Consider the following 23,862-nt stretch of genomic DNA (forward strand, 5'->3'; position numbering starts at 1 on the left):
TCTTCTGTGAGGTGTGACCTCTTTAGACAAGGCTTGGGCACTGCTTTTTCAAATTCTTAAGTATAAGCTTACATAATCAACAGACGTGATAGGCACTACTTTCTAACGTGTGGATCCCGTAGGCAGAAAGGAACTACATACATAGGATTTAAGAGCACATGCAAAACTCCTCAGGAAAGCCAAAGCAACGCAGCGCCAACTCATCCTCACGTCTCAAGAGGCACCAAAGGGAGGGATGCCATCACCTCTTTCTACCTGGTGGAGATCACCAACACAAGTGTCTTCCCAGGCCACTCTCCAAACTATACAGGCACTGTTGTCATGTCGTCAGTCCAGCTGCCAAAGTCTGCTGCTACTTGTGGCTAGAGACTTAACAACTCACCAGAGAAAAATCAAACCCAGAACTCTGCAGAAGTCGCCTCAATCTAATTAGAACCACTTGATTTTTTTTTTTACTCCTTCTTTTGGAACATAAATGCTCAAATGCTCTCCTGGTTACTTAAAATGGTAAACAGGAGGACCAAGAGGAAATTCCTGAAAGTGAAAATCAGAAGCCAAAACAGGGTCAAATTCTTCATCTTCCACTACAATGAGCTGAGATGTGTGACATCACTTTCTCACTGAGATTTAGAAAGTTTCTTGGGAGGATTAACAGATGTCATTCCAGCATCGTCTTCTACCTGGATCCCAGCATTTTTCCTGAGCAACAAAAGCAGGCTCTAAAAAGCCAAGATAAGGCCTGTGGTTTTTCAACATGAAGATGAAATCAGACATAGCAAGACTGGCAGCCTTTGACATCATCCTAAAAACACCAGCACCGGGGGTAAGCGTGTCACACCAAGAGAAGTCGTGAAATGAGCTCTAATACAAGTGGTATTTTCAGTTCCACTGTATTTTCTGCAAGCGGCATTTCTGTAACTGCCTTTCTTCTGTCTTTTTGCTGATTGGGCATTACCCTGCCAGTGACTTCAAAGCCCCCTTCAGGTTAACAAATGCTCCCAAAAGAGAGTAACTGAAAGAAACATTTATTTAGTCATTACACATAATGAAACAATCTGCATAAGGAAAGTTTAAATCTCTTTACACTGAAAAGGAAGAGAAAGAACTCTGTCTCCATTCAAGGCAGCCAAGGAAAAAAGGTTCCCTTTGTATGGCCAAAACACAGACGCAAGGAAACGCAAGCATTTCTTGAAGAGAGCCATCCCCAGGAAGCATATGCCCAGGGAAAGAAGTTCATGGAACTCTGTGTTGTCAATCCAGCCATGAGTTCATTTTAGGTGTTAGGACTAGAGTTGAAACCACCCATCACCTTCTTTAACAGGAATGGCAGGAGGATCTGGCAACTTACTCTAAGGCGAAGCGATGCCACCAGCTACCCGCTCCCACAGGCCACTCTCACCAATCTGCACTGCTGCAAATGCCATATGGCACATCGGTGGGACCCACAGAAAAATGCTGTATGGCTTTGTCGCTGAACAAAAACAGAAACTCCTGGGTTGGCAGTTTAATTTCTTTCTTTTCAATTCCAAAGCCTTTATCTCAATTACGATTCAGTGATAACACCTGGAGCCCTCTCTTTTGAAGGGGGGCAAAGGCTTTTTTATGTACACCCCATCGGGTGGTTTGAGATTGATTGCTGAAGGGTAAGTTACGGGGGCGTGGTGGCACACACCTGTAGTCCCAGCTACTTGGGAGGCTGGAGGGAGAATCACTTGCGCCCAGGAGTTCAAGGCTGCAGTGAGCTATGATTGTGCCACTGCACTCCAGCCTGGGCCACAGAGTGAGACCCTGTCAAGAAAGAAAGAAAAGAAAGAAAAGAAAGAAAGAAACGAAAAGAAAAGAAAAGAAAAGAAAGAAAAGCTTGTCAGTCCCACAGTTGATAACAGGACTTCCTGATCTTCGGGGTTCAAGAGGTTGTTAAAAAAAAATCACTACAAGGAACATTTGAGGAACCATTAGGACAATTTAAAACTCGCTCTCGCCATACATACACACACACATACACAAAATAAATAAAACCTGGGCAATGTCATTCTTTTTGGAGGATTTCAAAATTTTCAAAATAAAGCTGAAAAAAAATTTTTTTTTGAGTTGGAGTCTCACTCCATCGCCCAGGCTGGGGTGCAGTGTCACACTCACGGCTACCCTACCTACCATTGACCTGCTGGGCTCAGGTGATCCTTCTGCCTCAGCCTTCCAAGTAGCCGGAACTATAGGCATATGCTACCACGCCCAGCTAATTTTTGATTTATTGTAGAGATGAGGTCTCGCCAAGTTGCCCAGGTGGGTCTCGAACCTGTGGGCTCAGGCAATCCACTCGCCTCGGCCTCCCAAAGTGCTGGGATTACAGGCTGAGCCACCGAGCCTGGCCTGAAATTTTTAAACATAAAAAGCTGGAGCAAAAAAGCAAGAAAAAAATCTGCTCAGAAAAAACAACAGCCAAACAGTTCTTTCTTAGCCTGGCTTCTGGAGGAGGCGGGCAGTGATGATCTCTGCAAGAGAGGATGACACCAGGTGGCTCCCACGGCGACTACTCCTCACAGGCCTTCCCATCTCCCTCCAACCAGGAAGCCCAGGAGAAGCGAAGTCCGATGTGTGCCCTGTGTTTACAGTCCACCTCCCTTTGGCGTGGTCATAAGCAGCAGAAAGAAAGCTTTCACTACCGTTTGGACACTGTCCTCTGATGGCTAAGAAAACATCCTAACAAGGCTTCTCACGCTTCTGCCTTAACACAGAGGTTTCCATGTGCCCTCTGGGTGATCGCGCCACGGAAGTGTGACAGAAGTGGGAGCTGAATGCCCAAGAGCTGGAGAGCAGTTATTTTTAGAAGTCCGTTTGGAACTGGCTAATATTTTGATAGAAACTATACTTGTGCATTTCTTTTTTTTTTTGAGTTGGAGTCTCACTCTGTCGCCCAGATTGGAGTGCAGTGGCCGCCCCCGGCCACCGCAGCCTCGACCTGCTGGGCTCCCGCGATCCTTCCACCTCAGCCTTCCAAGTAGCCGGAATTACAGGCATGCGCTACCACGCCCGGCTGATTTTTTGATTTATTGTAGAGATGAGGTCTCGCTGCCCAAACACGGAAACCCTCCTATCCAGTCTTCTGGTTCAGGTTCAACTCCATAATTTGCATAAACCCCTTGAAGGTCATACATGTAAATTAGCCTTCAAGTCACAGAAACTTTTTAGCTTCGATGCAGTACTAAATCAAGAGCTAGTGATTTTATAGGCATTTTAAATTCAGCTGAACAAACATTACATGTTAGTATTTCATCTTGCTGGTTATCCTAAGGCCTCAAGGTTTAAAGAATGATTAATTCCTATTGTGTGTTTTAAAATCAGGGCAAATTGTTTTCTGTAAAGACTTAGATACTGAATACCTTCAGCTCTACAGGCTATGTGGTCTCTGTCTAAACTCTGTAGACACACACACACACACACACACACACATACACACACTCCCCCACCCCCTAGAGCACTTGAACATTGCCCAGATGAAGTAGCATCCACAGACTATGGAAAAGGCATGGTATCGCTCTGTTTTTAGAAGTGCATGCCTGTAATCCTGGCTACTTGGGAGGCTGAGACAGGAGGATCACATGAGCCCAGGAGTTTGAGGCTGCAGTGAACTAAGAACATGCCATTGTGCTGCAGTGTGGGCGACAAAGGAAGACCCTGTCTCTAAAAATAATAAAAATTAAAATAACAACAACAAAACCAGGTGTCATTTGTTGAGTCCTGTTTTAAACTAAAAGCGGTTCAAAAGATAATTCAAAATTCTAGAAAAATTTGCATACTTGAAAGAAATGGCCGTAACATCTCAAACGTAGCCACCTCCTGAGATTTTAATATTCTGTCTCTAAAACTAGAAGAAATTCATCAGTTCCATCATATTGACTGAAACTCCAAAGGACAAATAGCAAAAACATATGTCATGAAGCGGTACTGGTCAGGCTCCAAGGGAGAGGAGGCAGCAGAGGTAGGATGCTGCCTGAAAATACCACTGGATAACCAAAACAAAAGTGGAAGAAAGTTTTCATGGGTTTCCTGATTCTTCCTTCATCAGAAGAATTAATAGTGGGAAAGTTCTGGGTAACACAGAGGTACCCTTGGGTATACGAGGGGGGTTTAAGACAGCCACTTCCCCCTCCTACCCTGACACACCTGTGTGCTCACACACTTGTGGACGGATGGACATACAGACACAGACACACACACACACACACTCCTCCACCCCCTAGAGCACTTGAACATTGCCCAGAAAAACTGGGCTACACCAAGAGAATCTTTGGGTCCTCTTCTCAGACCAAGGGACAGGATCTCAGACCAGCAGCCATGGGTCCCAAGTCACCAGAAGAGCAGCTCCTGACGCAGGAGCTGGTCATGGCAAGAGGATGGGACCCACAGGAGCATGGAGTTGCCGAGATTTGTGAACGCTGTTATCAACAACATGCAAACGTGCTTCAGGCTCCCGAACCCAGCGCAGTACTTTGTGGCTATAAAATGTTGCAGTGGGCACTAAAATGACAACTGCCGTCACGGGGCATCAGTGGGGAGAGACCATACAACTTGTAGATGAACAGAGGGAGACTCACAGAAGCTGGGAGCCACCAGCACACAGTACCAACTCACTTCTGACACGACTCTGACCTTCCACACCAATATGTCAGGGAGCGAAAGAAACCACCGGCATCTATCTTTGTCTTATCACAGACCCCTACTGCCACACCAGTCAGATCTTTGACAGGCTGCTGGCTTATCACTGGGCTCAAGCAAGGCGCTTCCAACAACAGCGTAACGAGACACCCCAATTCCAAGGGGGGAAGCAACCTCACGGAGATGGACGATAAATATACAGTAAGCAAACTAGCAACTATTCTAAAACCATCTATGCCAAGTTGGTTAGGGCAAGAAATCCCCCTAAAGTCTGTCAAGGTCCCGTTTTCCCCCTTCACCACCCTCGCCTACCTCCTCCCTTCCTCTCCCCTCTCCCTCCTTCCCTCCTCCCTCCCACATTTTTCCTCCCACCCTGTTCCCCTTCTGCTGGTTCTCCTCAGGTCCAGTGGCATTTCTAAAACGAATCACCAGGAACTAGGAAGATGCCTTCTGATGCTGTCTGCACAGCTGCGTTCTCTGCACCCTGTGCACACGAGACCCGCCCTAACCTCTCTCCACAACCACAGAAGTCACCAGGTGGCCTCCCCAAGCTCATGCACATGAAGGCGGAAGACCTGGCGAGATGATTCTCTGAGAGAGAACAGTTAGAGGAACGATGGGAGAGAGAACGTACCGGCCCCTTACCTTTTGTCCTTTATCCTTCTGAAACACAAAGACGGGTGGAGCAATGGCAGGTTTTTCTGCAAAAAGAAAAATTGGTTTTTTTCCCCCCAACACTATATTCATACAGTAAACAATGCTACATTCATTTGCAATAAGTTCAAATACATACACATCGAGCTAGTAACTCCAAAGAACATTGAAATGCTAGAACAGCTTCTCAGACATGGATCCCTGGAGGCGTCGGTGTGTTCACCTTGTGAAAATCCCATGCTGATGGCATGACCTGCACCCTCTTCTGTATGCATATGACATACTCAGCAAGGAACCGGCAGACTCCCTGGGAGCTGACATGTGAGTGACAACGGCACAGGGCGGGGCACGTGGCAGCCGCCATGCAGTACCATCAACCATGGCCTGACAGGAAGCAGCGCAGATGCTGACTTTTTATGTTACTGAATTTCTAACGTTGGAGACTCGCTTAGTTGTACTTCTTTAATTTGCAGGCCAGAGGGCAACCTGCCTGCAAGCCCAGGCCGGGCACTCCTGCTCTGGAGAGCTAGCCTGGCAGAGCCAGCCCAGCGTCCAAGCTGGATGTCCAAGCAATTACTGTTAGGACACGTGCTTGGGGGCTGCTGAAAGCCTAAGTCCATCTTGACAGCTGCTGTTGAAGAAGAAACACTTTGGGGTGTCCTGTCACCCGACAGCACAAGAGCAATGCAGCCCGTGGTTCCCACTAGATACCATTCGCCTCCTGGGGGGTAGGTCAGCCAAGTCAACAGCCCTTTGGCACAGGGCTGCTCAGGAAGACCCGCGGCCCATCACAGGACACGCGGCTGGGACCACTTCAACTCCACGGGGAGGTCCAACCCACACCTGCCTCTTGGGCCCGGGGCAGGGATGCACGCTGACGAACCCAGACTCCCTCCCCCTTCAAAGTCTGAGGGCCGGCGTGGGGGCCAAGCAGGAGCTGTGGATCTGGAGAGACCCGCTGCAGGCCGTGCACTGGGGCCTCTGTGGTGAGCAGAGTTTGGCACAGCCTGCTCTCAAGGGGCCCCTGGTTGCGGGGAGCCCGATGGCAGTCAGGAACTGCACACTGGCACAGCGTGGCTACAAGGGCCCTCCGCCTGGGTGGTGGCCCGGTCTGCTCTAGAGATGGGACGAGTCCCCGAAAAGAGGGGGCAATGTCGGGGACTCAGGAGAAGGGCTGGGAGACTGGCAGTCCAAGGCACAGCTTTGGGGATAAATAGTGACCATGCTAAGGGTCTGGGGAAATGCTGTGAAAGGCATGGGGACGCCTGGCGTCAGTTTAGGGTGAAAGAGAGGGAGTAAGGCTGGCTATGAGATCAGTGGCTGAAGGTGGGGAGGAGACAGCACAAAATCAACCAAGCCCCCATTCCTGCAGAACCAGGGCAGATGCTAGTCTTGACCTTGGGCAGCACACCACAGCTGTTGGGGACAGTCCCTCCACCACGTTCCCCAGAGCCTCACCGCACCCAGGTCTGGCGCACCATGCACAGCCACAGTGAATATGGGGGTGAACTACAAACACAAGACCCAAGGGTTACAAGGAGCAGGTGGGCTCCAGTCAGGCTTCCATGCTTCCCTAAGCAGCAATCTCCTGGGCACAGAGCACAATGGCAGCTCAGCAAACTCGAAATAACATGCCTATGCCAGGCAGTAAAGTATGCCAGGGGAGGGCTCTGGAGACAGAGTGGCAGCTTGTCCACAAGTCTACTACCGGGAGTCCTAGACCTTCCGGTGCTGATCCTGCACCCCACAAGCTCAGCCCCCACTTCTGCATTCAACTCCTTGCTAGCTGACAGGCTCCAGGGAGCCGGGAGCCAGGTTTCGGCCAGCTCAGTGGCCCTCCAGCCCCGTTGTTCTTTGGGGAACCACCCCTCTCCCGCTCCCCCCATGGTTCAGGTGGAGCCAACATCAGCCCTGGCGCCAGGACCGACAAGGAGAGCCCCGCATGTCCTGCCCTGGGGACACACGGCATGTGAACAAGGCCAGGGCTTCTTTTAGAGCCCCTGGGGAGGAGGTGCTCTCTTTCTGCTGAGGCTGCTGAGCTGGTGACACATGACCCTGGGGCTGCCAGCAGCCGCGTGTCACCACGAGGGCCCTGTACGAGAGCCAGCTCAGACGGAAGCAGACCTGGAGATGGAGGGGAAGACTGAATCCTGGTGACCTGGTGGGGCTGGAGTCGAGCTTGGCCCAAGCTAATGCCCCCAGACTCTGCAGTTAGGCTGTTCACTGCTGACTTCTGCTTAATGCCAGTTTGAGTTAGATTTCAGGTCACTAACAGACTCCAGCCTGAGAGGGCGCGGTCTAGCCACTGCAGACTTAATTAAACATACTCCACACTCAGTAAAGATGCCTTGGACCAACCTCCACGTGGGACTAAATGCTTTCTTTTCCTCCACAGTAAGTTCCACTGCCTGATCCATTATGCATTTATGGGTTCAGGTCCATCTTCCTGACTAAGACAGAAACTCCCTGAGAGCGGGGCTGTGCTGTGTTCTGCTCGGCACCCCAGGGTCTGAGAACAGTGCTTGGCACGCCGTAGGGATTCGGCAACTATTTAATGAGGGGTGAGTAAGGAGGCATTGGAGAAGATGAATGCCAGGCTGCTGCAGGTGCTGGAACGGAGCGTCCTGGTGGGGAGGACCCTATTCTGGTGAGGAGGACTGTGTCCCCGTGGGGAGGACCCTCGGCTGCTCTGTAGGTGCACAGCAGGGACTGCGGCTCCTGGGCAGCCACGGGAGGCTGGGGCTACCACATCTGCCCAGAACAGGTCTGCACTGCACCGGGCATGGTGCTCTGGGGAAGAGAGAGGGAAGCTGCAGAAGAGGAAGTGGGTGCCAAGTTCTGAAAGTAGCCATCCAGAGAACAGGACAGTCAGGCAACAGTCCAATCAGGTCCCCTCTAAGGCCCCCTGTTCCTATAGCCACCAACACAGCAGAGACCTCCTCTCTCTTGCTGCCTCTGCTTTTACCTGCTGAAGTCAGGCCTCCTCAGGGCACCCAGAAGTGGGTGTGAAATGCATGCTTAAAACGGCAATGTCTTCCCACAGACCAGGGCTGAGCGCCTCCACTTCCCACCTGACCCCTGTGGTGGCACTGAAGAGCCTGCCGTCCCTGCACGCCCATGCTTATGATGCACTTCTGGACTTCTCCTTGGCTTGGTCCCTCTGGTCAGAGCATGTGGTCACGGGCTCTTCCTGACACCGTCTTCTCTGGAAGCTCCGGCTGAACTGTACACCCGCCCCATTTCTCCCAACATGCCTCTGGCTTATGTCCTGCCACAGGGTGTACACCTGCTAGGGAGGCTGAGACCACAGACACACCATCCATATCAGCTCTGTTCCCCAGGGCACACCATGCCAACACCTTCCAACAAATGCTTGAGGACACTTCCTCTCCTTGTTTACATAACACCAGTTGCTGTGCATCACCTCAATGTTTACTGAGCCCTTATTCTATGCAAGGCCCAACAGGAAAAGTGGAGAACAGGGAGCTGAGGGTGGAAGACTTTAGCAGAAAACATCTGATGGGAGGGAGGGAGGGGGTGTGTCTGCACGTGGTGGCCCTGGCGCTCCTGAAGGCCTCACCCCTAGGATGTGAGCGCCCCAAGAGTGGGCCTCGTCCGTTGTGTCCACCTCTGTATCCTCAGTGCCACAGAGCTGCACATAGAACAGTGGGCCACCAGCAGTTTCAGAGCCCATGAAATGTCGCACACCACAAAGACTGGGACCCGGGAGGCACAGTCAGGGATCTCCAGAGAAACAGAACCGACAAGACACAGCCCACCTGGGCCTGCTGGGCCCCTGCAGATGGCAGGGCTGGCGTTCATGACTGAGGGAACCTGGAGAGAGGCCTTTGGTCACATTCTCACCCCAAACACAAAGCCACCCACGCTGAACTTCCACTCAGCTATGGGAGGACCAGAAGTCTGTCAATTGCAAATTGGTGCTGATATCACAAAAGGTCAACGCACACAGGCCGGTCTCAGGCAGGACTGCCCACACTGCCTACCAGAGGCTGGATGGTGTCCTGTAGCTTTCCCTCCTCAAGCTGTGTCAGAGAGCAAGCAGCATGTTCTGCTACCACAAACTCAAGTGTGGGGAATGGACAGGGGGCCAGAAGCAGGAAGGCATCTATATAAGCTGCTTTAATTCCTCACCCAGCTTTGCCCTCACAGGTCAGGAAGAAACCGCCGTGGAGATTTCTAGAGACCCAGGCCACCATGAAGACCTCCACTATTAAAATAAGAATCAAATGCAGATTATTCGACCTAGATTCTGTCTACCAAGTGTTCTTTCTCTCTCTTTGGTCCTGTAAAAATGCTCCCTGATTAAACTAGTTTGCTCCCTAATCGAACTCTCTTGGAGTCTGGCTTGACACATCAGTGTATTAAGAATTCAGAAAACCGTCAGGTGTAGTGGCTCACGCTTGTAATCCCAGCACTTTGGGCGGCCGAGGCAGGAGGACTGCTTGAGCCCAGGGATTCCAGACCAGCATAGGTGATACAGTGAGATCTCATCTCTACAAAAGGTAAAAGAGTTAACAAAACCAACAAAAGAGCAATCCATCTGACCAGAGGTTTCCCAAAGTTATCTGACCAGGGAAGCCCCTTTCCAGGAACACCCATGACGGGTCAGAGCATGGTGTTTCATGGACTGTGGCCAACACTGGGGTGTGAAGTGGGCAGGATGCAGCCCTGTCCTCCTCAGGCTCTCCGAGTCACCTCAAACACTGCGCGAGGTGCTCTGCCCCGCCGCCCTCATTTCCCTTCTGACTTTAGGCAGCTCTCTGGGCCACTGCACGCCAAGTCCCACATGGCTACTCTGGATCCCACGCCCTCTCCATCCAGGCATCCTCCTCCCCACATCTCTCCTCAGCTCTGCGCCCAGAGGGCACCCAGACCGAGCCCACAGTGATCCCTTGTGCAGATCACAGATCTGAGCCAGGGAGAGTCCCCTGCCATGCCCAAGTTCCCAGAAAAGCTCTCTCCTGCCTCTGCTACTCTACACTCAACCGTGTAGCTCAGATGAAAAATGGGACAGACAACCTGGGCACCCCAAAACAGGGCCTGTCCCCTGGTCCTGGTCTTTGCAGTCCTGGCAAGTGAGCACAGAGAAGCAAGCCTGGGCATGGAAAGCTTGGCCATCCTGCTCTTATTCCAAACCTCTGCCAGATGTTGGGGACCCCTGCCCTGCTGGTCAACCTTGCGTGGCTGTGACTGTCAGGGTACTCTGCTCCACCCAGCTGAGCCTGGGAGCCACTCTTCCAGCTGTACAAGAGAACCACAGATTCTGCCATAATATTCATTCAACAGCCACAACTTGTAGCAGTTCCACACATTCGAGTACCCACTGTGCACCAGGCAACATGCCAGACTCTGGGGACATGGCACGACACAGAAACACATCCCCTGCCTGCCAGGAGCTGACATCAGATTTTAACTAAACGCCACAGCATAGGGGCGGCACAGGAGGCCCTGGAAGCGCAGAGCCCGGGTTCTCAATCCAGTGAGGCTGCAGAAAAGGAGCGAATAGAAGCTTTTGGGAGAGGTGCTGTCTAAGCAGAAGGGACAAGCAGCATTTGGCCAGGAGACCAAAAACAGGGAGAAACAAGGCCGTGGAGAACGTGGAGCACTGGAAGAACCAGGAGGCCAGGGCAGTACCCGTGGTGTGCCTGGTGCTGTGCTAGCCCTTGGGACAGGCCTTGCAGGCAGACTGAAAAACAGGCCAGCCCAGAGCAACAGGAGCTAATTGGGTGTGCCTCCAATTGCCCCCCGGGTCTGAGGTCTGCACATTTATACCTGCAGAAGCCAGCATGGGAGCTCTGGAAGGCAAACAGCAGTCAAATGCAGGAAATGAGCCAAAGATTGCTCCAAAGACGGTGGGGTTGCCCTGGAAGGGTGCAGAGTCCCTCTGACCCCCGGGGTCATGGACTATTCTCCCTGTAAGGAGCCGCAGGGGTCTTGAGGAGGTGGGCTCTTCCTCTAAAGCAGCTGCTGACCTGGGACTCAGATGGCCCGGGTGCACCTGTGGGAAGTCCATGAAGACTTGGCCCGGAAGTCATCTCCCAAGTCTGATGTAAGATGGTTGTGTCTAGGAGAGGGCTCAGAAACTGCCTCCTCCAATGATGGGCAAGGAGGGTCGGTGGAAGGACAGTTTTCAACAGTCCCACCCTAGAGAGAATGAAAATAGTGGGCCTCCTGGTACCACCTCTGCAAGAAGGCCCAGAGACCAGGACTCCAAGGTTTTAGCCGTGTCTTTTCTGCCAAACGATGGATTGGTGGCAAAACCTTTACGACAAACTGACTTATGTGTCTACTTCAGAGACAGCAGGGAAGCGGGCAGAGGGACCCTGCAGAGAACGTCTCACCCTGCAGCCAGTCTAAGAAGGAAAAAGAACCCCTTGGGATAGGGTGGGTGGCAGGAGCTGCCCTGATATGTGGAAAGGGGGCGGGGGTCCCTGCTCCCCACTGCAAGCAAGGAAAGGAGGCCTGAACCCAGAGGGTAGAAGAGTGTTTCCAACCCTCTAGGGAACAGAGCCACAGAAAGCTGTCTTTAGACTTCTCCCAGCCCCTGCCGTGTTCTGCACAGCAAGGACACCCAAAGAGGGGCTTCCCAGACTCGGGTCTGCCTTACGTATGTGGGCAGCATTCACCTGGCTCTTCTTCATGTGCTAGGTTTTATCTGCGTTATCTCACTGAATCTTTACCGTGCAAGCAACACAAGTGCAAAACGGAGAAACCACCCAGCCCGGCTTGCTTTCCTCCACCTTTCCCCTCACGTAGGCCTCAGAGCTACCAAACACTCATTTCTTTTGATAATTGACACCAGGAACACAGTAGCAGCTGCAGCAAACATTCTGGATGAGCACCTGGAAGAGCACAAACTCAACTAGTGGGCTGCTGAAGGGTTCTGGGGTCAGCGTGGGGCTTCCCACCACGTGACTGTCCGCCTAGAACAGTATGCAATTACGCCTACGGCAGATCCCTACAGAACAGGAGATCCTTTAGAGATTATCAAGGAAAGAATCGAAGACACATTCCAGGGTGCACACTCAATGGTGAGACAAGTTACATTCTGTCTTCGTCTGTCAAATGTTTAACCACGGAATGCTTTGCATAACACATTCAGAATCTCGGCTGACGACAGAGGCAAGCTCTCTTCTCTCACCCCTTCTACATAGACTTCGGAGAGTACTGTACAGAGGGCCGAGGGCAAACCTGCCCCGCACTCCTGCCAATGGCTGCCTCCAGCCTCTGTCTTGAAGGATCTACTGTTAAAACTGAATAGAAAAAATAAGACCTGTACTTCTCGGCCTTTTGGCTAAGATCAAGTGTGAAAACTTGACTCAGAAAGCACATGCAGAAGACAATCTGGAATATCTTTGCCTTTTCTGCTTATTCCCCTCCTGACTGATGACTCCAACACCTGCCAGGAAACTGCCCCCACCTGCAAAGCCACTTAGACTTCTTGACCAAACTGTCAGCAAGGTACTTGTGTAAAATTAGCTTTAATCCTGGGCTGATATGTCTTAATCTTCTTATCTGTGAAATAAATATGGAAAGCATCTTGCCAACACAAATAACAGTCTATTAGGACGTGGCAACGGCTTTAATCCAGCGACACTGTCTCAACCCTTCAAGCCATTTATTTTTTCGGGAATTATTATAAACAGTTCTGTACCACAACATAAAGGTAAATCCGTCACTGAGGTGTCGGCTTTATCCTCCGACTAATTCTTCGGTGAAGAATGGAACTGATCTCAAACATGCGGTTGCTAGGTGACGCCTCTCTGAATCTTAGTACAGCCTGCTCAAGGTTCACTGGCCCAGCTAATGGAGGGTGGGGGACCCTGGACAACGTAGTTCTTTTTTGGGCAAATACATTTATCTTCTGGCAACTCTCAACCGGTGTCACAGAAATTACGGGGCACGGTTTTTGGAGACGATGGTATCTTACATACCATGCACGTCTTCCTAGAATGCTCTTGATCTTGCTATAATCTTCATCCAGGGTGAAATCCAAGCCAAGCTCCAATACTCTCCTCTCACTGCCAAGACTTCCCTAACAGCAGGAGCATGGAGCACCTGTCACACGGCCTTTAGTAGACACAGTGGGAGGCACCAGACACACCTAGCCTCGTGTATCACGGCCACATGCCCACGGCCCCCTCACATCCTGCCTTACTTCCACACGCATCAGTCCTGCAGCCAAACCTTCCTAGGCCTCCACCCCTGGCCCGCCCAGACCGTAAACCTCTGGGGGCAGAACTTGCACTTCGGGCACCTTTGTGTCTTTTTCTTTTAAGAGAAAGTCCATAAGCTTATCCTACAAAGCCAGCAACTTGCCTCAAGCTGTGTGGAGAAATTCAGTGAGCCAGCTTTAATGGCATTTTCTATTCTGCCACTAGGTGGCATGACACCAACACAGCTGAAAGTGGCGGAAGACCGGGGGAAGTCCCAGCAGAGACAACGGAAATCCCCTCTCAATGGAAGCTCTGGCGAAGGAAATCCTAGAACTACAGAATTGCTGAGGAAGCTGAGCAAAACCCATGATCTTAGGGAGTGTGGGCTCTGGCCTTCGTGTGTGTTCGAACCTGCCTCGCCCACTTGTGGTTGGGATCCTGGGCAAAGGGACCTACCCTCCCTGCGGTATTTCGCCCCAGGCAGTTTTAGGAAAGATTAAATGAGATGCTGTGTGGGGGTGCGGTTGGCATGCAAGATTAATTCCACACTGGCATCAGGATCACTATTATACTCAGGAGACTGCAGTGCAAGCTGATGGCACCTCAAAGCAGGGGCCTTGGACTCAAGGACAGCTGCCAAGGCTCCAGGCCCCAACAACGATAACTGCCTCACAACTTGGCCCCTTCCAAGGGTGGAATGGGTGGACCCCAGAGCTGCCTGGATGCCTGGGACCCTCGATAAAAATGCTCAGACTCCGATCCCCTCCAAGGCACAAGGAAACATCTGAAGAGAAGTCCAAGTGGCCAAGCCTTGCTCTTAGCAGTAGGAGTCACCGAGCACCTAACTCCATGCTGGGCACCAAGCTTGGCCCCGGAGACAGCAACGAACAGACAAGGTCATGGTTCTCTACTGGGAGAAGAAAGAAAACAACAGGCTAGGACAGAGGTAGCGGGACGATCCTGGAGACAGGCGTACAGAGAAAGCAGGACAGGGGGAAAGAGTGAGCGGTGGGGGAAGACCTCTTCGAAGCTCAGATGCAAAGGATGCGAAGGGACAAGCTGGGCGAAGGCAGAAGACCCTGGGGGGAGGGGACCCCAAGCACAAAGATCCTTAGGACAGAGAGCCCGGAGGCTCATGTGGCTGGAGAGCTTCTAGGGGAAGGATGGGAGAGGAGACTGGAGAGGGCTGGGGAGAGCCCAGAGGCCATCGAGTCTTGCAGGCCATGGCGAGGAATCCGGACTTATCGAGTGTGAAGGTGGGACCCAGGTCCTGGGCGCTCAGGACCCAGTGGCCGTCACCATCAGTGCTGCCAAATGTCCTTTCTCCTCTGAGCGAAGGCAACCTGTTGCCACCCTCACCCCGTGAAAGCCACACTCTCAGGGGCTGCTTTCTCCACTCATGCTCTCCTCTCCCTGATGCAACACGGGAGTTAATTCTGCATAAACAAGCTCCCAAAATTCTGTGTGGCAAACCTGGGGGAGTTTAATTTGGCAACGGCGTTCAGAACTTACTGCAAAAGGCAAGGCTTGCCTTCTAAACACGTGCATGGAGTAACTCCTACTGTCTGCACACTTTTCTAATTTTCTCTGAACACCATAAATAGTGACAGTAAGTGCAGGGCCCTACATGGATCCGTTTTCAGGAGGAGAACAAGTGTCCTTGACTTGATGCTATGGATCCACTGGAAAGTACCAGCATGGGCTCCTAGATGTGACAGCTGGAGAGGAGCACTCCAGCCCCAGCTGGCCATCCCTGCTTACATGGACTTCAGCCCCTCTGGAATGGAGCAGCCCAGAATCGGAGCATCCCTGAAGGGTCTTCCCAGCTCTGACATTCTGACAGGTCTTCACCTTGGACCTGAGACAGTACTGAAGGTCAAGGAAAACACCATTCTTCCTTAATAGGGATGTGAAATCCATGATGCCTACTTAGCTGTGAAAAGGCCATAATGGAAAAAGGTTGGGAGGATAAGCCCCAAGCTCTCATTGGCAAATCATGTATTCCTGGAGTTTTATTTGTTCCTATAACCCTGTGGTTCTCATCCAGGAGTAATTTCACCAGATGTGTTTGGCTGTCGGGATGAGGGTGGTGAGGCTGCTACTGGCATCTAGTAGACAGGGATAAGGAATGCTGACCAACAACCTGCGGGGCACAGGATAGTCCCCTACCAAGAGTGATCCAACCAACACCAAATGTCACTATGCTGAGGTTAAGAAACCTTGCATTAATTACTTAGAGAAAAAACTGAGTTAGATCCCTAAGCTCACATTATACACCAAAATAAATTTCTGGGATCAGAGGGCACAAACCAGGGTGATCACTCAGCTTCTGGGTTGTATAGCCTCTCTCCTCCCCACATAGTGTGTGGATTTAAATGTGTGCAGCCTCCTAGGCCTTTATTAGGTGAGGTAATTATGGAACACAAAGTTCCCTATGTGCCAATGCCATTCCCTAACCCAGTGGTTCTCAAGTGGGGGACACTGAGAACCACTGCTCGTTAGAGGACACTGGACAATGTCTGGAGATCTTTTTCCTTGTCCTGACTAGGAGTGGGTGAGTGGACCGACTGTGCTACTGGCATCACGTGGGTAGAGGCCATGGATACTGCGGACCATCCTGCAATGCACAGGATGGCCCTCGCCAGCCCCAAAGTCAATAATACTGAGGTGGGAAAACCCAATGATAACTCAAAAGGAAACTTTCCTCTATTCAGGCATCCAATGAGAAGAATCACAGCTAGCAGTAATTAACATGTATTCCCACATGCCAGTGGGTCAATCACCCGACATACAACAATCACATGACAATCCTCAGACTTGTGTATCACTGTTCCCATTTTACAGATGCAGGGGCTGAGGTCAAACAACCAGCCAAAGGTTCTGGGGTAAGTGGCAGAGGCACAACATGAGCCAAGGACAGTCAATCCACGTGCTCCCAACCGTGGCCCGAGCTGCTGACTGCAGCCTGCTGGTTAGCCCCGGCTGACAACTCTCTCGAGGCTGGAGGGCAAGGGAGAACCCGCACTGATCTCCCCATAGGCCTCACTCAGGCTTGACACACTGGGGCTCCGCTAGCACATGCCAGTGGTTCCCAAACTCCTAGGTCTCAGGATCACGCTTGTAAATGACTGAGGATCCCCAAGAGCCCTTGGAAATGTGGGCTGCAGCTATGATTGATACTTCCATATTAGAAATCAAATCTACTTACTAATGTATTTAAAATCATGTAAACTCAGGAAAGGTTTACCTAAATAACATTTTTATGAAAAATAACTATTTTTTAAAACAAAAAAGATGAGTGAGAAAAGTGGCATTATTATTACTTTTTTCTTGGAGATGAGAAAGGTTTATCTGAACTGGCCAAAGCGAGAAGGTAGGAGGGCAAAGCCTCTCAAATCTGCCTCAGCAGAAAGGAGGGCGGGGCGCGAGTGGTATTATTTAACATTTTGACAAATCTCTTTAGTGTCTGGCTTGATAGAAGATGCCTGAATTCTCTCCCTTTTTCTTTTTTTGGGGGGTGGGTTGGAGTCTCACTGTCACCCAGGCTGACATGCTCATGGCCACCGCAGCCTCAACCTGCTGGGCTTAGGCAATCCTTCTGCCTCAGCCTTTCAAGTAGCCTGAACCACAGGCACATGCCACCACACTCAGCTAATTTTTTGATTTATTGTAGAGACGAGGTCTCGCCAAGTTGCCCAGGCTGGTCTCAAACCCCCAGGCTCAGGTAATCCTCTCACCTCTGCCTCCCAAAGTACTGGGATGACAGGCGTGAGGCACTGTGCCTGGCTATTCTCTCTTTTTTTAAGACCCAGGGTCCTGGTCTGCCACCCAGGCTGGAGGGCAGCGGTGTGATCACAGCTCACTGCAGCCTCGACCTCCTGGGCTCGAGCAGTCCTCCTACCTCAGCCTCCAAGTAGCTGGGACTATAGGTACATGCCACCCTGCCAAATTTGAATTCTCTTACCTGCTTCTGTACTTCGCCTGTTGCTATATCACACATCATATAACCTCTGGGGAAAATTCCACCATCCGTTCACAAAAGAATGAGGGTAAGAAAGGCAAATAACATGTTTGTATTATGATGAGAATAGTTTTGAACCTGTAGTACCCTTGGAAAGGTCTGGAGGACTCCCAGGGGCCCCTGGACCATCTTTGAGGACCACCACCATGTACTCCTCTCCGGGTAGAAGACAAGGATGTCGAATCTTGGATTAATTACAGACCATGAGGAGGCTTAAGCTAAGATTCTGGGCTAAAGAATCTTTTGAGTGCCTAAAACACCAAATGGAAGCGGCCGCACCACGGCACTGAAATCCAAATGCCAACCCAAGTCAGAAGCACAGAAGAGAAAGAAGCGGGCTAGGCCCCAAGTACCATGGCAGAGACCATGGTGTCGGCGGGCGGGGGGCACACAGTTTATTTTGAGGGTGGCAGCGGCTCCTCAGCCCTGGCAGATTGCTATTGTGCAAGAACGCAGGCCAAGGGTGGCTGCTGTCTGTCAAGAGAAATCAGAAATCTGTATTTTTTTCTGCCTCTGAAATTCCAGAATTTTAAAGCGTTAGCTCCTAATTAAAAACAAGCAAAAACCTAAAATGGGCCAAATTAAATATGTCTGCTTGCCCTCAAGCAAGTTTGCAACTTGTGTCTGTGGTTTTCAATTCTGGTTTCATGTTGTAAAACATCTGTGGCGCCGCTTAAAACTAGACTTCGAGAACTCCCAGAGCCATGCTTAAGGGATGGAGCGGACAGCAGTGTTTGTTTTCCTCGACAGCCCCCTTACAAGAGCGTGAGGCGCAGTGAGGGCTGAGACGTGCAGTGAGTCCCGTGGGACAGCACTGAGTGCCAAGGCCATCGAGGAGGAATCAAACCACGGACACGCGGGAGGTGGGCGTGGGGTCACCTGAGGCCCCAAGCCACACTGTTCTCTACTATGTAGTGCAGAGTCAAACAGAACACACTTTACCTGAGCCAAATCCCTTTAAAACAAAACCCCTTAAAACAAAGAAAACCAGCACCAGCTCCTGAATAGACAATGAAGCAAATCCATCTGCCTGAGGATTGCTTCATAGTACCATGGAGAGCTACCAACGGCCAAGTCAGTGCCAGCCATCTCTGCTGGCCTTGATGGTCTGTGATAGTTTTCCTGACCGGTGCTCTTTTCTCAGATTCCCCAAATGCATCCCACCTGCCCCCAAATGTCCCTCCTCTCCTACCTCACTGTGCCTGAACTCATGAGGCCACCATTCAACCTCTACCTAAAACGTCCCCTTCTCTGCCCATAAACACTGTGCTTCCTCAAACACCATTTTGACCTCACCCAATTCCTGCTGCCTCCACTCACTCTAACGGCCCCGGGGTAGAAGCACACACCAGATCCTGACTGGCCCTCACACCCAATGAATGCGGGAGGGTTAACAGGACTGCTGGGAAAATTCCATTTCTCAGTTAACTGAAAGGCAGGCTGAAGACTTGAAGGTAACATTTTGCACAACTTTAAGCTTCCATCTATACACAGGATCCTGGGTAAAACTGAGATTTTCTTCAATGTGTATAAAGATTCTGCAGTCTTGACACCCCTCAGTTACCAACAAGCCTTCTCTGCTACAGACAAAGGAGACGCAGTTGAGTGAAATAATATGTTCTGATCTCAGGACAAATCCCAGGGTTAATATCTCCAGAGTTATTTTTTTAAGTTCCTGAAAATTTTCAAAGTTGTTTATCCCGTATCCTAAAAATAAAATTTAGGGCAGGGGAAGGGGATGGTAAGGATCAAGTGAACTGAGGATCAAGTGAACAATTTAAATTCTAGCTAATCAATAAAAATTCAGCTGTACTTCATCTTCTCAGGGGTTAGGTTTTAAGTAATTAAGGCGCAAACTGAGGAAAGTCAATTGTTCTTGAAAATCTCTAGACTCACACTCCGATCAGGCTCTCAGATCAGTGGTTCTCAACTGGAAGCGCATTTGCCCCCAGGGGACACTGGCATGTCTGGAGATGTTTTGGTTGTCAGGAGGAAGGGTGGGGGTGGTGCTGTTAGCATCTAGTGGGAGCAGAGGCCAGGGATACCGATCAAGATCCTGCAATGCACAGGGCAGTCCCCCATGACAGATAATTATCTGGTCCCAAATGCCTACAGTGCCGAGTCAGATGATCACTCAATGACTTGCAGGACAGAACTTAGGGGGACTCACAGCCTAGCCCCTGCTGGTCTCCCATTATGGGCTCAACCCATTATGGGGTATCCCTGAGTGGTATGGGTTCACCCACACTCTGGAAACCTACTTTTGCTGACCACTTAAGCGAACGTGTTTAAAACAGTCACCTGTAGTCAAGATGGCTACCCTGCGTTAAGTGTTTATTACTGTGAACTGAGGCTGGTGCCAAGGAATGTATGTGTGTTAATTCACGTAACGCTCACAACAACCATGAGGTAGGTACAGTCATTCTTATGCCCATTTTATTGGCAAGGAAACAAGCTCAAAGAGGTTAATAAATTTGCCCCAAATTGCTCACAGCAGATGGCAGAGTCAAAACACAAACCCAGTTCTCTATGAGGACAAAATCTGTCTCCACCATCACTTGAAATACCAGTAGGTCTCACCTGAGGGTGGTTCTGCACCTCCCCCCACCATGGCTATGGCTGGAGACATTTTCGGTTGTCCCAACCCCTGAGGTTGGGGGAGGATACTGGCATCTAGTGAGTAGGTTAAGATGTCATTGTGCCACAAAACACCCTACGATGTACAGGACACTCCTTTCCCCCAACAGAGTATCATCCCGCTCAAAATGTCACTGTGCAAAAGGTGAGAACCCTGCTTCATACCATCTCCCAGTGTCCACCATGCATGTCCACAGGCCAGCAAGGACTTTATATGTTAACCTGCCAGGATCTAGAATCCAAGGTATCCTATGGTTAGAATATACCTTGCTCACCCTCTTCCCATTCTTCTTTACCTTTACCAGGGACAGAACTCTACCATCAAATCCTGATGTTTGGGAGGTATCAACATGAAATGCCAAGCAGGAGAAAAGATCCCTGGACACAAATGTAAAACATGCACACACTCTCCTAGAAGAGGAGCATTCCAGGTGGACTTTAAAAGTCATGAACTACAGAACTACAGGGCTGTGGGAGTTGCTGTCACCATCCATGAGGAGATCACCATGGCAACGAGGCTAGCAGGATGCTTTACTGGATATACAACTAAAAACGTTTCCTTGTACACATGCACAGCACACCTAACCTACTACTCAAACCAGAGGGTCAAACCCTGGCTGCATATCAGAGCTTCCTGTGCTGCTAACTGTCCAGATACCCAGAGTCTACCTAGTAGCTCACAGAACCGGAATCTGCAGGGTGTGGGGACGAAGCATATGTGGTTTTAAGAAAGCTTCCCAGGTGATACTGATGCCCAGTCAGGCGAGACAGTCACTCTCAAACTGACACAGAAGTGGGACTGGCCCAGAGAAGACAGACGGTGAATGGATGGAGGAACTTGGTATGAGGATGGAGCAATTTGGGATACCAGTCTGGAAAGGCAGAAGCCAAAAAGGCATTTGACTGGAGCTTAAACAGCAAGAGGAAAAGCGCGACTATGCGGCAGTCCCTAAAGCTTCAAAAAGCACAGGCAAGGAAGTCCTATTTACATAGCAAATAAGAAATTAAGCATCCTAGCAGGCTGTACAAGAAAAGACCAGAAATGGGTCTTCAAGAAACACACAATGACTGATTAAAGGATGGCAGGAATATCTGAGGCATAAATATCTACTAAGATTTGGCTTCCTGAGGACAACTACCCCAGAACTCATGTCAGAGACAAAATTCTAGGTAAGTGTGGCATTTATTAGAGAAAAACTCAAAGTACAAAACATTCTATTTCTGTATTTTACACTTACTCATTCAACTATGCTATTTACAATGGATAGCTCATGTGTACAGCATATGCTAGAAACAGCATCCCCTGGAAAACAATTTTCCCTTTGTGCTCAAATCTATTTACCACAACAGGATCCTCACTGATGAATTCATTCATTCAGCCATTATATCCTGGATACCTATTCTGTGCCGGGCACTGTTCTGGATGCAGGGGATCCATCAGTAATCATGACAGGTAACAATCCCTGCCCTCACAGAGCTTGTATTATGTTGGGGCGGGGGCAGCCAAACAAATAAGTAAAAGCCAGCATGTCGGATGGCAATAAGTAGAGAAGACAAAACAGTGTAAAGGGAGTAGAGAACATGGGTAGAATCTGACGTAGGTGGCCAGAGAAGTTCTCAATAATAAAGTAACACAAGTAAAAACCAGAAGTGAGCCACGGAGGCATTTGGGGGAAACCTGTTTCAATTCAAGGCAGGGCAGTCAGAGCACAGCAAGTCAGGGAGAATATCCAGACAAGGACAGGGAGGTTTCAGGGGCCCACGCTGGCTTCTGGGCTGAGAAGTTTCCAGATGGGTAACGGTAGAGGGAAGGGAGGCCCACGTTGGTGGAGTGAGAAGCGGTCACTCTGGAAATATTTTAAAGGCAGAACGGATAGAATTTGCTGTGGAGTATGAGAGCAAGGGGACTCAGGAGTGACTTCAAGGCTTTATGCCTGAGCAATTAAAAAAATGAATTTACCAGGGAGAAGAACTGAGGCATGGGCAAGCGGGCAGCGGGATTTTTGTTTTAGACGTGCTGTTCGACGTGCCTATTAGACATCCAAATGGAGATGTCGAGTATGATGCCGGACATATGAGTCTCCAGTTCAAGAAACAATCTAGGTTAAGATGTAAATATATAAAGTATGTCATACCGATTCCCACTCATTCAGTTTCTCTTCTGCCTTTAACTGGATTTCATGAGTTGGGACACCTCGACCCTTCACGACCACCTTGGTTGCCATTCCTGCACCTTACTAGCTGTGTGATCTGCCCTGGATAAGCAATGGGACCACTCTACTCAGGTCCCTCATACTATACCTCATACCTGACATAACAGTGTGTCGAGCCTTTGAATGGTACCTGGTGCCACCCCAAATGCGCCACAAGGCCGAGCACTTACTGTCTTCATTCATTCGTCAGTACAATTCGGTATGGAAAACCCTCCAAAGGCAGGAAGCATCGTACGGGGGAATCAGAGCCAGACAGGTAGAGAGCTTGCCGGCAGGTGTGCACCGAGAAGAGGAGGGAGCTAAAAACAGGCCTGAAGCTACAGCGACGGCAACACGACTGTCGATGGCAGCGGACATGAGCCTTACGGAGTGCTTTCTCTGGGCGATTCGGAAGTGTAACCTGAGTCATAAACCCTCCGGTGGGATGTCAGACATCCGGAGGAGGGGATCACACGGTCTCTCTCTGGAAGTGCCGCAAAAAGGGCCAAAAAAGCAGCCAGGACTTTCGGCGGCCCTGATCCTGCGGTGGTGCGTAAATGCGGGGAGATGAGGCACCCCGAAGGATCCGGGGGAACTGGCGGGAATTGGGGGCCGAGTTCGGGGCGGGGATGGGGTAGAAACAGCCCAGGCATCCCCCGTCCGCGGCGTAGGGCCGGCCCGCGGAGGACGAAGACCTCACAGGAGTAGGGGATGGGCAGCCAGGCCGGGGAAGGGGAGAAGCCGGGCCGCCGTGGACGAGGGGGCGAGGGAGGGAGCGTGGCGCGCTCGGGCCCACGACCAGGCCCCAGGGTCTATTTACATCCGTGGCCGAGGCACCGAGGCCGCGCCTCCCGCCCCCTTCAGCCCCGGGCCTGGCCTGCGAGGTGGAAGAGCCTCGGGATCGCGACTCTAGCGGCCTTTCGGCTCCTCCGGCCGGACGGTGGCAGGGGCCGGGGCTGCCGGGAGTGAACGGCCGGGTGGGTGAGCCCGGCCCGCGGGGACGCAATGGGGGGCGGCTGCGGGGCCCGCTGGGCCGCTAACCCAGAGCGGACGGGACCCCTGCACTCTGCCGTGCTCCCCCTCGGGCTTGTGGCCTCTGGGCCTCCCGCCGCCCGTTCACCGGCCGCCGGTTGGCCCCCGACGGCGCCTCCCCTACCTTCGTTCGCCAGGTCCGCCATTTTACTTCCTTAAGCCCTCCCACAAGGCCCCGCGCCGGCCCAGGTTCGCCTGCTTGCTGCTAGCAACTCCCGCGCGTGCGCACTTCACCAGCCGACTCCGTGCGAGGCGGGCGGCTCGCGCCTGCGCACTGAGCCCCGCGTGGAGTCGCGCTCTGGACCGCCTTGCCCGCCGAGCCGCGCTCCGAGCGCGCGCCTGCGCAGTAACTGTCCCCCGCCTCCTTTTCCCGCCGCTGGAGGGGGCGTGGGCAGAGCAGGGCGCATGCGCAGTGGCAGCCCGCGCGTGTTGCCGGCGCCGCCGTCGCGGCGAGTGTTCCCGGCGGCCGCGCCACGCGAGCCGGGTCTTGACG

At 51.2% G+C, this 23,862-nt stretch overlaps 1 protein-coding gene across 1 annotated transcript in view; it reads right to left on the reverse strand.

Annotated features, from left to right (window-relative positions):
* Positions 1-23,715, reverse strand: part of RANBP3 (RAN binding protein 3) — a 59,030-nt gene extending 35,315 nt beyond the window's left edge. The window contains exons 1-2 of the mRNA XM_021708750.1: positions 23,494-23,715; positions 5,302-5,357 (exon numbers count right to left, since the gene is read on the reverse strand). Coding sequence (XP_021564425.1) covers positions 5,302-5,357; positions 23,494-23,515 — 78 coding nt within the window. The 5' untranslated portion in view covers positions 23,516-23,715. The remainder of the gene's footprint in view (positions 1-5,301; positions 5,358-23,493) is intronic.
* Between the last annotated feature and the right edge of the window lie 147 nt (positions 23,716-23,862).

Source organism: Carlito syrichta, unplaced genomic scaffold (genome assembly GCF_000164805.1).
Source record: "Carlito syrichta isolate Samal-C Ts95f unplaced genomic scaffold, Tarsius_syrichta-2.0.1 Scaffold145391, whole genome shotgun sequence".
NCBI classification, from domain to species: Eukaryota; Metazoa; Chordata; class Mammalia; order Primates; family Tarsiidae; genus Carlito; species Carlito syrichta.